The sequence below is a fragment of the Macaca mulatta genome, chromosome 5, assembly GCF_049350105.2.
Source record: "Macaca mulatta isolate MMU2019108-1 chromosome 5, T2T-MMU8v2.0, whole genome shotgun sequence".
Classification (NCBI taxonomy): Eukaryota; Metazoa; Chordata; class Mammalia; order Primates; family Cercopithecidae; genus Macaca; species Macaca mulatta.
In genome coordinates, this window is record NC_133410.1 from 136,814,304 (window position 1) to 136,829,195 (window position 14,892).

The 14,892-nt window shown below is 49.8% G+C and overlaps 1 protein-coding gene across 25 annotated transcripts in view; it reads left to right on the forward strand.

Moving 5' to 3' along the window:
- Positions 1-13,098: 13,098 nt before the first annotated feature.
- Positions 13,099-14,892, forward strand: part of LARP1B (La ribonucleoprotein 1B) — a 153,818-nt gene continuing 152,024 nt past the window's right edge. For 10 of the 25 annotated variants that reach the window (XR_003729779.2, XR_013417296.1, XR_013417295.1 and 7 more), the window contains exon 1: positions 13,676-13,765. Coding sequence is in view for 6 of the 25 variants with exons in the window: in XM_015139197.3 (XP_014994683.2) it covers positions 14,058-14,586 (529 nt within the window). In the remaining 19 variants the exon portion in view is untranslated. Of the gene's footprint in view, positions 13,590-13,675; positions 14,587-14,892 lie in introns of those variants that run through there. The other 15 variants (XR_001444971.3, XR_013417294.1, XR_013417293.1 and 12 more) reach the window with 4 other exon arrangements.

The window sequence follows — 14,892 nt, forward strand, 5'->3', positions numbered from 1 at the left end:
TATCTAAGAACCTATCTAGTCCCTCTGTTACCAACCTACTGTGTCTTCCTGTCACATTAGTTCCCCGGTTGACTGTACTAACTGCTGGCGAGTTCCTGGGGTACACCGGTAACTGGACTAGTACTGCTATTCACCCAGTCCTTAGACCGAGACCTGCACGAGCCATATTTCTCCCCCTCATTGCGGGAATCTCCCTCACCTCATCCCTCATTGCGGCCGGACTGGCGGGGGGAGCCCTAGGTCACACCCTCATAGAAAGCAACAGGTTATACCAGCAATTTGCCGTTACTATGGAGGAGTCAGCTGAGTCCCTTGCCTCCCTTCAGCGACAGCTCATGTCCCTAGCTCAGGTAACCTTGCAGAACCGGAGGGCCCTAGACCTACTCACTGCTGAAAAAGGTGGTACATGTATGTTTCTAAAGGAAGACTATTGTTTCTACATAAATGAATCAGGGCTTGTAGAGGACCGGGTCCAGCAGCTACGCAAGTTAAGCACAGAAGTAAAAACACGGCAGTTCGCTTCAGCTGCAGACCAATGGTGGAATTCCTCTGTGTTTTCCCTGTTAGCCCCCTTCCTTGGACCCCTGCTGAGTCTACTATTTCTGCTTACCGTAGGACCTTGTGTTGTTAACAGAATTTTGCAGTTTGTCAGAGAAAGGTTTGACACCGTACAGCTCATGGTCCTCAGAGCCCAATACCAACCTGTAAACGCTGAAACAGAATCAGACTTATAAGACCCAAGATTGGCTCTAGAGGTACCTAAGAAAAGGGGGGAATGAAAGAAACCAAACACATTCCTCCATATATCTCCCAACTCCCTGAGCCCAGCACAAACACATTCCTCCATATATCTCCCAACTCCCTGAGCCCAGCACAAACACATTCCTCCATATATCTCCCAACTCCCTGAGCCCAGCACAAACACATTCCTCCATATATCTCCCAACTCCCTGAGCCCAGCACAAACACATTCCTCCATATGTCTCTCAACTTTAGAAAAACAACACCTAGGAAATCTCCGATAAGGACACAGCGGGAATCAATAAAAAATGCTAAATGTATAGTGTTAACCAATTATAGTGCTGTAACCAAAAGAATTCCCTTGTTCCTCTGTAACTTTACATATCCTGTTTACATCAGGCTATAAAAAGGCAAGCACTCGCTTTGTTCGGGGCCCTCTTGTATGCTGTGGAATGGAGGGACCACGTTCAAACTTGCAGTAAAAGATCCTTGTCGCTTGGCTTTGACTCTGGACTCTGGTGGTCTTCTTTGGGAAACAAACGGTCTGGGCATAACAGGCCTCCCAAAGTGCTGGGTTTACAGGCGTGAGACACTGTGCCTGGCCAGGTTGTAGTGTTTTCTTTTTTTTTTTTTTTTTTTTTTTTTTGAGACGGAGTCTCGCTCTGTCACCTAGGCTGGAGTGCTGTGGCCGGATCTCAGCTCACTGCAAGCTCCGCCTCCCGGGTTCACGCCATTCTCCTGCCTCAGCCTCCTGAGTAGCTGGGACTACAGGCGCCCACCACCTCACCCGGCTAGTTTTTTTGTATTTTTTAGTAGAGACAGGGTTTCACCGTGTTAGCCAGTGATCCGCCCATCTCGGCCTCCCAAAGTGCTGGGATTACAGGCTTGAGCCACCGCGTCCAGCCAAGTGTTTTCTCTTTGTGATTTTTAACTTACATTTCCCTGCTTTCTTTTCTTTTTCTTTCTTTCTTTTTTTTTTTTTTCTGAGACAGAATCTTGCTCTTGCTCTGTCACCCAGGCTGGAGTACAGTGGTGCGATCTTGGCTCACTGCAACCTGCACCTCCCGGGTTCAAGCGATTCTCCTGCCTCAGCCTCCCAAATAGCTGGGATTATGGGCACATGCCACCATGCCTGGCTAATTTTTGTATTCTCAGTAGAGACAGGGTTTCACCACGTTGGTTGGGCTGGTCTCGAACTCTCTGACCTGTCATCTGCCCATCTCAGCCTCCCAAAGTGCTGGGATTACAGGCGTGAGCCACCGCGCCCGGCCCCATTTCCCTGCTTTCTAATGAGGTTAAACATGATTTTGTTTCTTTCTTTCTTCTTTTTCTTTTTTGAGACAGGGTTTCACTTTGTTACCCAGGCTAGAGTGCAGTGGTATGATCGCAGCTAACTGCAGCCTCAATCTCCCAGACTCAAGTGATCCTCCCACCTCAGCCTCCCTTGTGGCTGAGACGACAGGCATGCCACAATACCAGGTATCCAGGAAAGTGTCAAAGTCTGTAAAATATTTGAAGAGATTTATTCTGAGCCAAATATGAGTGACCATGGCCTGTGACACAATCCTTAGGAGGTCCTGAGAACATGTGCCCAAGGTGGTGGGGGTGCAGCGTTGTTTTATGCATTTTAGGGAGGCATGAGACATCAAACACATTTAAGAAATACGTTGGTTTTGTCCAGAAAGGCAGGATAACTCAAAGCGGAGTGGGTGGGGGCTTCCAGGCTATAAGTAAATTTAAACCTTTTCTGGTTGACAATTGGTTGAGTTTGTTTAAAGACCTGGGAAAGTAGCCGGCAATAGTGGCTCATGCCTGTAATACCAGCACTTTGGGAAGCCGGAGAGGGCAGAACACCTGAGGTCAGGAGTTCGAGACTAGCCTGGCCAACATGGTGAAACCCCATCTCTACTAAAAATACAAAAATTAGCCGGGCGTGGTAGCGAGTGCCTGTAATCCCAGCTGCTTGGGAGGCTGAGGCAGGAGGATCACTTGAACCCGGGAGGTGTAAGTTGCGATGAGCCAAGACGGCACCATTCAGCCTGGGCAACAAGAGGGAAACTCTGTCTGGAAAAACAAAAACAAAAAACAAAAACAAAAACAAAACCTGGGAAAGAAAGGCATTTTCCTTTCGAAAGAAACAAAATGTTGAAGTTAAAAGATTAGGGAGACCAAGGTTCTTTTGAAGTCGTATAGTGGCTAGCTTAGAGACAATAGATGACAAATGTTTCCTATTCAGATCTTTAAAAGGTGCTACACTCTTAGTTAATCTCTTTAGGATTGAGAAGGCCTGGAAGAAAAGATCTAGCTATGTTAATATAGATTCTTTACAGATGCAAATTCACCCCCCACACACACACAAAGGACAGCTTTGCAGGGCCATTTCAAAATATGGAAAAGGAAAAAAAAAAAAAAAAAAGGCCGGGCACAGTGGCTCAAACCTATAATTCCAGCACTTTGGGAAGCCCAGGCGGGCAGATCACCTGGGGTCACTGAGATTGAAGCCAGCCTGGCTAACACGGTAAAACCCCATCTCAACTAAAAATACAAAAACCAGCCAGGCGTGGTGTCGTGCACTTGTAATCCCAAGTACTCAGGAGGCTGAGGGAAAAGAATCGCTTGAACTTGAGAGGTGGAGGTTGCATTGAGCTGAAATTGTGCCACTGCACTCCAGCCTGGGTGATAGGGCGAGACTTCGTCTCATAAATAAATAAATAAATAAATAAATAAATAAATAAATAAAATAAAATATGGCAAAGAAACATGTTTTGGGGTAAAATATTTTGACTTTCTTCTTTGTTATGCCAGAGTCAGACTGGAAAGTAAGTCACAATATATAGGGTTAAATAAAACCCATCTGATGAGAATTTATGGTTTGTAGGGCATGAATCCCCAGACCCATTAGATAGGAATTTGGGCAAGATAAAAAAAAATGAGAGCTTAGTCCTCACTGGCTACTTTTTTTTTTTTTTCGAGACAGAGTTTCATCATGTTACCCAGGCTAGTCTCCAACTCCTGGGCTCAGGTCTCCTGGGCTCAATCAGTCCACCAACATTTGTCTCCCAAAGTGCTGGGATTACAGGCTTGAGCTACCGTGCCCAGCCTGTGATTTTCTTTTTATTTTTTGAGGGAGAGTTTCGCTCTGGTCGCCCAGATTGGAGTGCAATGGCGCAATCTTGGCTCACTGCAACCTCCACCTCCTGGGTACAAGCGATTATCCTGCCTCAGCCTCCTGAGTAGCTGAGATCACAGGCGCCTGCCACCATGTCTGGCTAATTTTTTCTATTTTAGTAGAGATGGGGTTTCACCATGTTGGTCAGGCTGGTTGGGAACTCCTGACCTCAGGTGATCCATTCGCCTCAGCCTCCCAAAGTGCTGGGATTACAGGCGTGAGCCACCGTGCCTGGCCGAGTCTATGGTTTTCATATAACATATGAAGCATTTTGATTCTCTCAGATTTTACACTCAGAATACACTATCTACAGTTAATTCTCAACTTTTTCTCCTACTTAATTAAATTCTAAGAATACTAAGAAGATGAGCTGAGATAGGGTCTTGCTATGTTGCCCAGTCTGGTCTCAAACTCCTGAGCTCAAATGATTCTCCTGCCTCAGCCTCTCAAGTAGCTGGGACTACAGGCAGCTGTCACTATGCCCAGGTTTAGTCAGAAATTTAGAACTTGATCTCTTTATTTCATTTCTTATATCCATTAGATTAGCAATTCCAGTTAATGAGATAATTCCCAAAATGTATCTCAAATCATTCCACTGCCCTATGCACTGCCACTTCTTAAGTCCAGACCATCATCATATCGTTCTTAGAATACTACAACAACAACTTCATGTTTTTCACATTCTGCATTTTGTCACTGCCCTTTCCACTTCATTTTCCATATTACAGCAATAGGGGTATTAACTCTTACATCTTTTCAGTGTTTCCCCATTGCTCTGATAGAATTCAAATTCTGTCATAATCCAGAAGCCCCTGCAGGCTCTGCCTTAGGCTCTCTCTCTCACCTCATCTTTACTCATGCTTTTTTTTTTCTTTTTTTTGAGACAGAGTCTCGCTTCTTCACCCAAGCTGGAGTGCGGTGGCATGATCTTGGCTCACGGCAACCTCCGCCTCCTGGGTTCAAGCAATTTTCCTGCCTCAGCCTCCCCAGTAGTTGGGATTACAGGCACCACCACCATGCCTGGCTAATTTTTGTATTTTTAGTAGAGACGAGGTTTTGCCATGTTGGCCAGGCTGGTCTCGAACTCCTGACCTCAAGTGATCCGCCCACCTTGGTCTCCCAAAGTGCTTGGATTACAGGCTTGAGCCACCACACCTGGCCATTTTCCTTCTTTCTTTCTTTTTTTTTTTTTGAGACAGGGTCTCGCTTGAACCCGGGAGGCAGAGGTTGCAGTGAGCTTAGATGGCGCCACTGCACTCCAGCCTGGGCGATGCAGTGAGACTCTGTCTCAAAAAAAAAAAAAATAATTAATTAATTAAAAAGTGAAATGGAACTGAATAGACCATGTAAGAACGTCTTCATAGCCGGGCACAGTGGCTCATGCCTGTAATCCCAACACTTTGGGAGGCCCAGGCAGGTGGATCACCTGAGGTCATGAGTTTGAAACCAGTCTGGCCAACATGGTGAAACTACTACTAAACTACTACTACAACCTGGTGAAACTACTAAAAATACAAAAACAAGCTGGGCGTGGTGGCAGGCGCCTGTAATCCCAGCTACTCAGGAGGCTGAGGCAGGAGAATCGCTTGAACCTGGGAGGTGGAGTTTGCAGTGAGCCGAGATTGCACCACTGCACTCCAGCCTGGGTGACACAGTAACACTCCGTCTCAAAAAAAAAAAAAAAAAAAGAATGTCTTCATGTAGTAAGGATAAGTACTGTTTTCTGAAACTTTTGGTTAAATTATACATATTAAGTCATTAGATGTGAAAGTCATTGCACTATGCATTTTGCCTCTCTGTGTAAGTTCCTGAAGTGACTAGTTCACCAGATCAGTTACTGGATCATAGTAATCAGTCAGTGAATATTTATAAATTGATTAAAACAAGCCGTAAGAAGTATTGAGAAGCTGATTAAAAACTTTTGCTTAATTTCTCTACAGAGTTTCTTTTTTTCTTCTTTATTTTGTTTGAGACAGGGTCTCGCTCTGTCACCCAGGCTGGATGCAGTGGCACGATCTCGGCTCACTGTGACCTCTGCTTCCCAGGTTCAAGGGATTCTCCTGCCTCAGCCGCTGAGTAGCTGGAATTACAGGCATGCGCCACCACGCCCCGCTAATTTTTTGTATTTTTAGTAGAGACGGGGTTTCACTATGTTGGTCAGGCTGGTCTTGAACTCCTGACCTCGTGATCCACCTGCTTTGGCCTCCCAAAGTGCTGGGATTATAGGTGTATATAATCTTTCTTCTTCTTTTTGTTTTTCAGTTTATTTTTTCTAGCCAGGCATGGTGATGTACACCTGTAGTTCCAGCTACTAGGAAAGCTAAGGCAGGATGATCACTTGAGTTCAGCAGTTCATGACCAACCTAGCCTACATAGTGAGACCCTGTCTTTAAAAAAAAAAAAAAAAAAAAAAAAAAAGGAGGAGGCCAGGCGCGGTGGCTCATGCCTGTAATCCCAGCACTTTGGGAGGCCGAGGTGGGCGGATCACGAGGTCAGGAGATCAAGACCATCCTGGCTAGCATGCTGAAACCCGTCTCTACTAAAAAAAAAAAAATACAAAAAATTAGCCAGGCGTGGTGGTGGGCGCTTGTAGTCTCAGCTACTCTGGAGGCTGAGGCAGGAGAATGGTGTGACCCGGGAGGCGGAGCTTGCAGGGAGCTGAGTTCAGGCCACTGCACTCCAGCCTGGGTGACACAGCAAGACTCTGGTTCAAAAAAAAAAAAAAAGAAAAAATTAAAATGAGGCCAGGCGTGGTGGCTCTCACCTGTAATCCCAGCACCTTAGGAGGCTGAGGCTGGCAGGTCACCTGAGGTCAGGAGTTCAGGACCAGCCTGGTAAACATGGTGAAACCCTGTCTGTATTAAAAACACAAGAATTAGGGACAGGCGCAGTGGCTCACACCAGTAATCTCAGCACTTTGGGTGGCCCAGGAGGGTGGATCACTTGAGGTGAGGAGTTCAAGACCAGCCTGGTCAACATAGTGAAACTTTGTCTCTACTAAAATTCGCTGGGCGTGGTGGTGCATGCCTGTAGTCCCAGCTACTAGGGAGGCTGAGGCAGGAGAATTGCTTGAACCTGGGAGGTGGAGCTTGCAGTGAGCTGAGATCCCGCCACCGCACTCCAGGCTGGGCAACAGAGTGAGACTACGTCTCAAAAAAAGAAAAATTAGGCACGGTGGCGCATGCCAGGAGACTCGCTTGAACCCACGAGGCAGAGGCTGTAGTGAGCCAAAACCATACCACTACACTCTAGCCTAGGCAACAGAGTGAGACTCTTTCTAAAAAAAAACAAAAACAAAAAACAAAAAACAGGCCAGGCAAGGTGGCTTACACCTGTAATTCCAACACTTTGGGAGGCCAACGTGGGCAGATCACCTGAGCTCAGGAGTTGGACACCAGCCTGGGCAACATGGTGAAACCCTGTCTCTACTGAAAATACAAAAAATTAGCTGGGCATGGCAGCGCACGCCTGTAGTCCCAGCTACTCCAGAGGCTGAGGGAGAATTCTTGAACTTAGGAGGTGGAGGTTGCAGTGAGCCGAAATTGTGCTGCTGCACTCCAGCCTGGACTCCAGCTAAAAAAAAAAAAATCAACAAAAAAGAAAGATATTTATGGCTGGGTGCGTGGCTCATGCCTGTAATCCTACCACTTTGGGAAGCCGAGGCGAGTGGATCACCTGAGGTCAGGAGTTTGAGAGCAGCCTGGCCAAGACGGTGAAACCCCTTCTCTACTAAAATTAAAAAATTAGCTGGGTGCGGTGGCAGGCACCTGTAATCACAGCTAATCAGGAGGCTGAAGCAGGAGAATTGCTTGAACCTGGGACGCAGAGGTTGCAGTTAGCTGAGATCTTGCCACTACACTCCAGTGTGGGTGACAGGGTGAGACTCCATCTCAAAAAAAAACAAAAAAACCCACAACCAAACAAACAAACAGAAAAGCACATTTATGTTGTACCAGTATTCACAAGACTGTACTAATATTAATATAACTAGATAACAAGAAATATTTGAAAAACTAACTGACCCCTCCTCCTACACCTTATTGTTTGAACACTTCTGTTCTTTGAAAGCTGGAAAAGAGAAAAAGATATGCTTCCTTGAGCTTACTGAATATTATTGGAGTACTTTTTCAAAAATATTAAATATTACTGTTATTTGTGTATTACAAGTTATTATAAAAACAAGATTGGTGTGTCAGGAAAGGCAGATAGATTTTATTTTATTTTTTTTATTTTTTATTTTTATTTTATTTTTTTTTTTTTTGAGACGGAGTCTCGCTCTGTCACCCAGGCTGGAGTGCAGTGGCCGGATCTCAGCTCACTGCAAGCTCCACCTTCCGGGTTTACGTCATTCTCCTGCCTCAGCCTCCCGAGTAACTGGGACTACAGGCGCCCGCCAACACGCCCGGCTAGTTTTTTGTATTTTTTAGTAGAGACGGGGTTTCACCATGTTAGCCAGGATGGTCTCGATCTCCTGACCTCGTGATCCACCCGTCTCGGCCTCCCAAAGTGCTGGGATTACAGGCTTGAGCCACCGCGCCCGGCCTTAGATTTTAATATGTATCATAACTCAATTATTAGTCTGAGAGTTTCTAGCCAAGACAAACTTTTTAGTCCCTATTTCTGTTAAACTGGCCCCTTAAAGCCTATCTAAACGCCCGGGCACGGTAGTTCACGCCTGTAATCCCAGCACTTTGGGAGGCTGAGGCGGGTGGATCACGACGTCAGGAGATCCAGACCATCCTGGCTAACATGGTGAAACCCCATCTCTACTAAAAAATACAAAAAATTAGCCGGGCTCAGTGGCATGCGCCTCTGGTCCCAGCTACTCCTGAGGCTGACGCAGGAGAATCACTTGATGTGGGAGGCAGAGGTTCCAGTGAGCCGAGATCGCACCACTGCACTCCAGCTTGGGCGACAGAGCGAGACTCTGTCTCAAAAAGAAAACAAAAACGAAAACAAAACCTACCTAAAAGTAAAGAGAGCTTCAAAATGCTTACTTAGAAGGGGCTTAAGAACAGCAATCTGGCTGGAAAGTAGCCTAGATTTGAGTTGAAACTATGCTTGGCCGGAGGCGGTGGCTCACACCTGTAATGCCAGCAGTTTGGGAGGCTGACGCAGGCAGATCACTTGAGGTCAGGAGTTCCAGACCAGCCTGGCCAACATGGCAAAACCCCGTCTGTACTAAAAATACAAAAATTAGCCAGGCATGGTGGCATGCGCCTGTAGTCTCAGCTGCTTGGGAGACTGAGGTAGGAGAAATGCCTAACCCAGGAGGAAGTTGCAGTGAGCCAATATCGTGCCACTGCCCTCCAGCCTGGGCAACAGGGCAAGACTCTGTCTCAAAAAACAAAACCAAAACCAAAATCAAAACCAAAAACCAAAACAAACACACACACACACACACAAAACAAATACAAAACAACAACAAAAACAAAACCAACACCCCCCCCAAAAAAAGCGCCTATGTTTGCACAGCAAACACTGTGTTTTTACACATTTGTAAGATATAGGTCAGTTAAAAAAAGAGCAACATTTTCTAAAAATGCTTTTATTCCTCTTTTATTAATTTTTTTGTGTGACAGGATCTCACTCTTTCGTTCAGGCTATAAGTACAGTTGCGCGATCTTGGCTAGCTGCATCCTGCAGCTTCCCCAGCTCAGGAGATCCTTCCGCCTCAGCCTCCCAAGTAGCTGGGACTATATGGGTCAGCATCACTATGCCCGGCTTTTTTTTTTTTTTCTTTTCTTTTTTGAGATGGGAGTCTAGTTCTGTCGCCCAGGCTGGAGTGCAGTGGCATGATCTCGGCTCACTGCATCCTCTGCCTCCCAGGTTTAAGTGATTCTCCTGCCTCAGCCTCCTGAGTAGCTGTGGTTACAGGCACACGCCACAATGCCTGCCTATATAATACTATTAGGGAAGGAGGACGGCAGCTTGGAGTAGGGCAATAGTAGTGGAGAAAGCAGCAGCAGGATTTGATAGATTTAGGAGGTACAATCAATTGGTCTTGCTGAGTGCCTAGAACATTGCCTGGCTGATGCTTGAGAAATATTTGTAAATGAATAAACTAGCCATGGAGCTTGAGGGACGGGGGTGAAAGGATGACTCTTAGGTTTTATGGACTAGGTTTTATGGTGCTATTCACTGAGAGAGAGAACAGGGTTAAAAAAACCTGGTTAAAGGATGCTACCTCTCACACATGCTTACTGTAAATTGGCTCTTCTCTCACCCCCATTGCCTTGACGGCAGCTTTTTTTTTTTTTTTTTTTTTTTTTTTTTTAGAGTGAGTCTCTCTCTGTCTCCCAGGCTGGAGTGGCTGGAATGCAGTGGCACGATCTCAGCTCACTGGGTTCAAGAGATTTTCCTGCCTCAGCCTCCCAAGTAGCTGGGATTACAGGCACCTGCCACCATGCCCGGCTAAGTTTTGTATTTTTAGTAGAAATGGGGTTTCACCATGTTGGCCAGGCTGGTCTCGAACTCTTGACCACAAGTGATCCGCCTGCCTTGGCCTACCAAAGTGCTGGGATTACAGGCGTGAGCCACCATGCCAACCCAGAGGGCAGTGTTTTTTTGTTTTTGAGATGGACTTTCACTCTGTAGCCCAGGCTGGAGTGGACTGGTGCCACCTCACTGCAACCTCTGACTCCCAGGTTCAAACAATTCTTCTGCCTCAGCCTACTGAGTAGCTGGGACTACAGGCTCACAACACCATGCCCCGTTAAATTTTTGTATTTTTAGTAGAGACAGGGTGTCACCATGTCAGCCAGGCTAGTCTCGAACTCCTGACCTCGTGATCCGCCAGCCTCGGCCTCCCAAAGTGCTGGGATTATAGGCTTGAGCCACTGCGCCTGGCCGATGGCAGTGTTTTGAACCAAATAATTTGTTCTTCCAGACCAGGTGAATACCCTACCCAAGGGCAGAAAATCCACAGATTGGCTAATGACTTGTATAATCTGGCTGGAAAAAATAACTAGGGTCAAGCAGTCTTTTATCCTTGATTTTGAACTAAGAAGCAGAGGAAGAGTCTGGCACGTAGCTGCAGAGGCAGAATAAAGTAACAAGATATAGGTTAATAACAGCAAATTAGGTCAGTCAGATGAAACTAAAATCAGACGGAACGCTCAAATTTTGTAATTTTAAGTTTATTATTAAAAGGACCCTTTACAGAGGTGTGAGACTGGGCGTGGTGGTTCACGCCTGTAATCCCAGCACTTTGAGAAGCCAAGGTGGGCGGGGGGGGGGGGTATGACCTGAGGCCGGGAGTTCAAGACCAGCCTGGCCAACATGGTGAAACACTATCTCTACCAAAAATACAAAAATTAGCCTGGTGTGGTGGTGGGAGCCTGTAATCTCAGCTACTCAAGAGGCTGAGGCATGAGAATCGCTTGAACCCGAGAGACAGAGGTTGCAGTGAGCCCTGACTGCGCCACTGCACTCTAGCCTGGGCACAGAGAGAGATTACCTCCAAAAAAAAAAAAAAAAAAAAAAGAACTCCAGACGCCGTGCTTCACACCTGTAATCCCAGCACTTTGAGAAGCTGAGGCGGGTGGATCATTTAAGGTCAGGAGTTCAAGACCAGCCTGGCCAACATGATGAAACCCCATCTCTACTAAATATACAAAAATTAGCTGGGTGGTAGTGGCGTGCCTGTAATCCCAGCTACTCAGGAGGCTGAGGCAGGAGAATCTCTTGAGCCTCGGAGGCAGAGGTTGCAGTTAGCCGAGATCACGCCACTGTGATCAGCCTGGGCCAACAGAGTGAGACTCTGTCTCAAACAACCACCACCACCACCAATAAAAAATACAAAGCGATAGGCCGGGTGCGGTGGCTCAAGCCTGTAATCCCAGCACTTTGGGAGGCCAAGACGGGCGGATCACGAGGTCAGGAGATCAAGACCATCCTGGCTAACACGGTGAAACCTGGTCTCTACTAAAAAATACAAAAAATTAGCCGGGCGTGGTGGCGGGCGCCTGTAGTCCCAGCTACTCGGGAGGCTGAGGCAGGAGAATGGCATGAACCCGAGAGGTGGAGCTTGCAGTGAGCTGAGATCTGGCCACTGCACTCCAGCCTGGGCGACAGAGCAAGACTCCGTCTCAAAACAACAACAACAACAACAACAAAACCACAGGGCCACTAATAACCTAACAGAGCTAGTAAAGATGGCTGGGAATATAGGTGGAAGTACAATCCCCGTTTAATTGCAACAAGGTTCTCTTTTTTTTTTTTTTTTTTTTGAGACGGAGTCTCGCTCTGTCGCCCAGCCCAGGCTGGAGTGCAGTGGCGCGATCTCGGCTCACTGCAAGCTCCGCCTTCCGGGTTCACGCCATTCTCCTGCCTCAGCCTCCCGAGTAGCTGGGACTACAGGCGCCCACAACCGCGCCCGGCTAATTTTTTGTATTTTTAGTAGAGACGAGGTTTCACTGTGGTCTCGATCTCATGACCTTGTGATCCGCCCGCCTCGGCCTCCCAAAGTGCTGGGATTACAGGCATGAGCCACCGCGCCTGGCCCTGCAACAAGGTTCTCTAGGTTACTTAGGGTCAGGTAAACTGGAGATCACTGACATGGAAAACAAGAAAACCCTTATTGTTTATAGCTGTTATGTATAAATAGGTTATTAGCCTTAGGAAAATCATGCCGAGTACAGCTTTTGAGTAAGCAAAAAGTATTAACGTCGGGTTGAATGTAATTGAAGCGAGACCTACTGGACGTGGGGTGGGGGTTGCAAGCCCATACAAAAGGCAAGCACGGATAACTTATTTCACAAGGCTATGGGGTTGTGGGGCTCGGAAAAAGAAACATCAGCGGCGGAACCTGCTCTCAGCCACCTTGCATCAGAACACAAACAATGACTCAAAAATACACGCATATGAAACGAGTATCATCTCTAAGTGAATGTGAGTGCCAAGTAGAAAGCTAGTATCCGATTTATTATCGCAACGTCTTTGTACCATTTTAACATCCATTCCAGGAAGAAAAAGCCTATTGGGAATATGGTTAACTTATAATTAAGTGCTGTTTCCCCAAATTAAAGAAACAACAACAAAAAAATCTAAAAGCCAGCGAAATACTATTTAATTTACTCAGTAACCCTTTAAAACTCTTTTAGTTGGTGGGTGGGAATCCGGGCGGGGAGGCGCACTAAACCGAACGCCGGGGCAAAGGTTTCCTAAACAGTTACCAGGAGGTAACTCCGCTTTCATCTCGGACGTGGCTCAAGATTACAGGTGATCGCAGTGCCCGGAGGCGCCAGGAGGCAACTTTCACAGGGGGGAGGCGCCGGGCGCCAGGGGGCCAAGCGGCCGGGCCCGGGAGCCCACTTCACTTGGGAGCCGCCCCAGGCCGGGGGTCGACACCGCGTTCCCTCCCTTAGCCTAGCCGCGACCCAGCTTTAGGGCCTAAGGGCAAATCAAGCGCCCGGTCCTCCCGGCGCCATGTGCGCGGCCCGCCCAGGCCCTTGGCCACCGTCGCCGCGGGGGCAGGCCGCGAGCCACAGAGGGCTGGTGCGCGTCCCGCCCCTGAGCCCGCAGTAGGGGCGGCCTCAGACCGTGAGCCGGGAGTCGTCCCCTTAGTCCTCCCTCGCACTCGGAGGGCCTCCGGGGCGGGGCAGGCCTTCGGGCCGGGCGGCACCCGGGCGGTCGAATCCGTCAGCTCCCGCGAGTGGCCCGGCGAGGGAAGGAGCCGGTGAGTAGCCACGTCACGCTCCTCAGGGAGGCCCCGCCCCGTGCTCTCGGGCCGCCCCTCCTCGCCGTCTCCACGCCTCCGCGGGCAGTTACCGGCGCTGGCTGCTCGCGCCTCCCCAACTCGGGTAAAGCTCCTAGGCCCCTGCGTGCTGCGCCTCCGCAGCTGCCCTGCGCCAGGTGAGAGCTCGCGGCTCCCGGCTGCGGCTCCCGGCGCGTGGTGGCGGGCTCCGGGCGTGCGTCGCGTAGAGGACGGGGCCGGCGGGCGGTTGGCGCTCCGTTCGGTGCGGGGAGGGGCGTCACGCCGGGCGCTGCGCGGCCTCGGCGGGCGGCGGCAGTGGCGGCCACGGCCGCCGGGCTCTCAGGTTCTCTGCCCCCAGCTGGAGCCGGTCGGTGTCCGGGCGGAGAGACGGGCAGTCAGGCTCCCTGGCCTCGGGGCCACCCCGGCCGGGGCGGCTGGGGCAGAGGGACGATGTCTGCTCGCGCCCCGGTGCCCGCCGCCCATTCTCGGGAGGATCCGCCCGCGGTGACTGCTGAGAGGGAGTCGCTGTTGGCCGCGGCGAACCGGCCGGCCGAGCAGCCGCCCCCGCCCGAACGTGAGGGCAAAGAGGCGGCGAGGGAGGACAGGGCCGCGGCCGCCACTAGCGCGGGGGCGCGGGGAGAGCCGTCGCCGGCGCTGGTGCTGGGACGCAGCGTGCCCCAGGCGGCTGTCCCCGTGAGGCCCCTGGCGCTGCACTTGGCGCACAAGGCGCGTGGGCCAGGTGGCCCCTTCGGCGGGGAGCCGCCACCACCGCCACCGCCGCCGCCGTCGCCGTTGCCGCCGTTGCTGCGGGATCCGCCGGCCGAGGACGCCCGGGAAGAGGCGGCAGCTGGCCCTGCGGTAAAGCGGCAGCCGCCGCCACTGCCGCCTAAGGGAAATCCCTGGACCAAAAAGCCTCCCCAGCACCTGTCCCCAGACACGACAGGTCCACCGCCGCCCCCGCTGGAAACCCTGGAGGCAGGTCTGTGGTTGCTGTGCGTTGGGCACTGGCAGGGTGCGGGCAGGGGCGACTTGCGGGACTTGCCGGCGCGTGGCGGCGGTAGCGGGCGCCGGGCCCGGGTAACGGCAGGCCTCCCTTCCCTGTCAGTCGGATGTAATTTGTTCCAAGGTGTCATTCACTCTGCCTATTTACATACATGGGCATCTGGGAAGGGAGCGGCAGGAAGAGGTGGGACCTCAGGTTCTCCTTGCCTGGTGGGGGCACGGAGGGGGTAGCTTGGCGGCGCAGCTCTGCTGGCGCGGTTGCGATTGTGTTTTGTCTCCACGT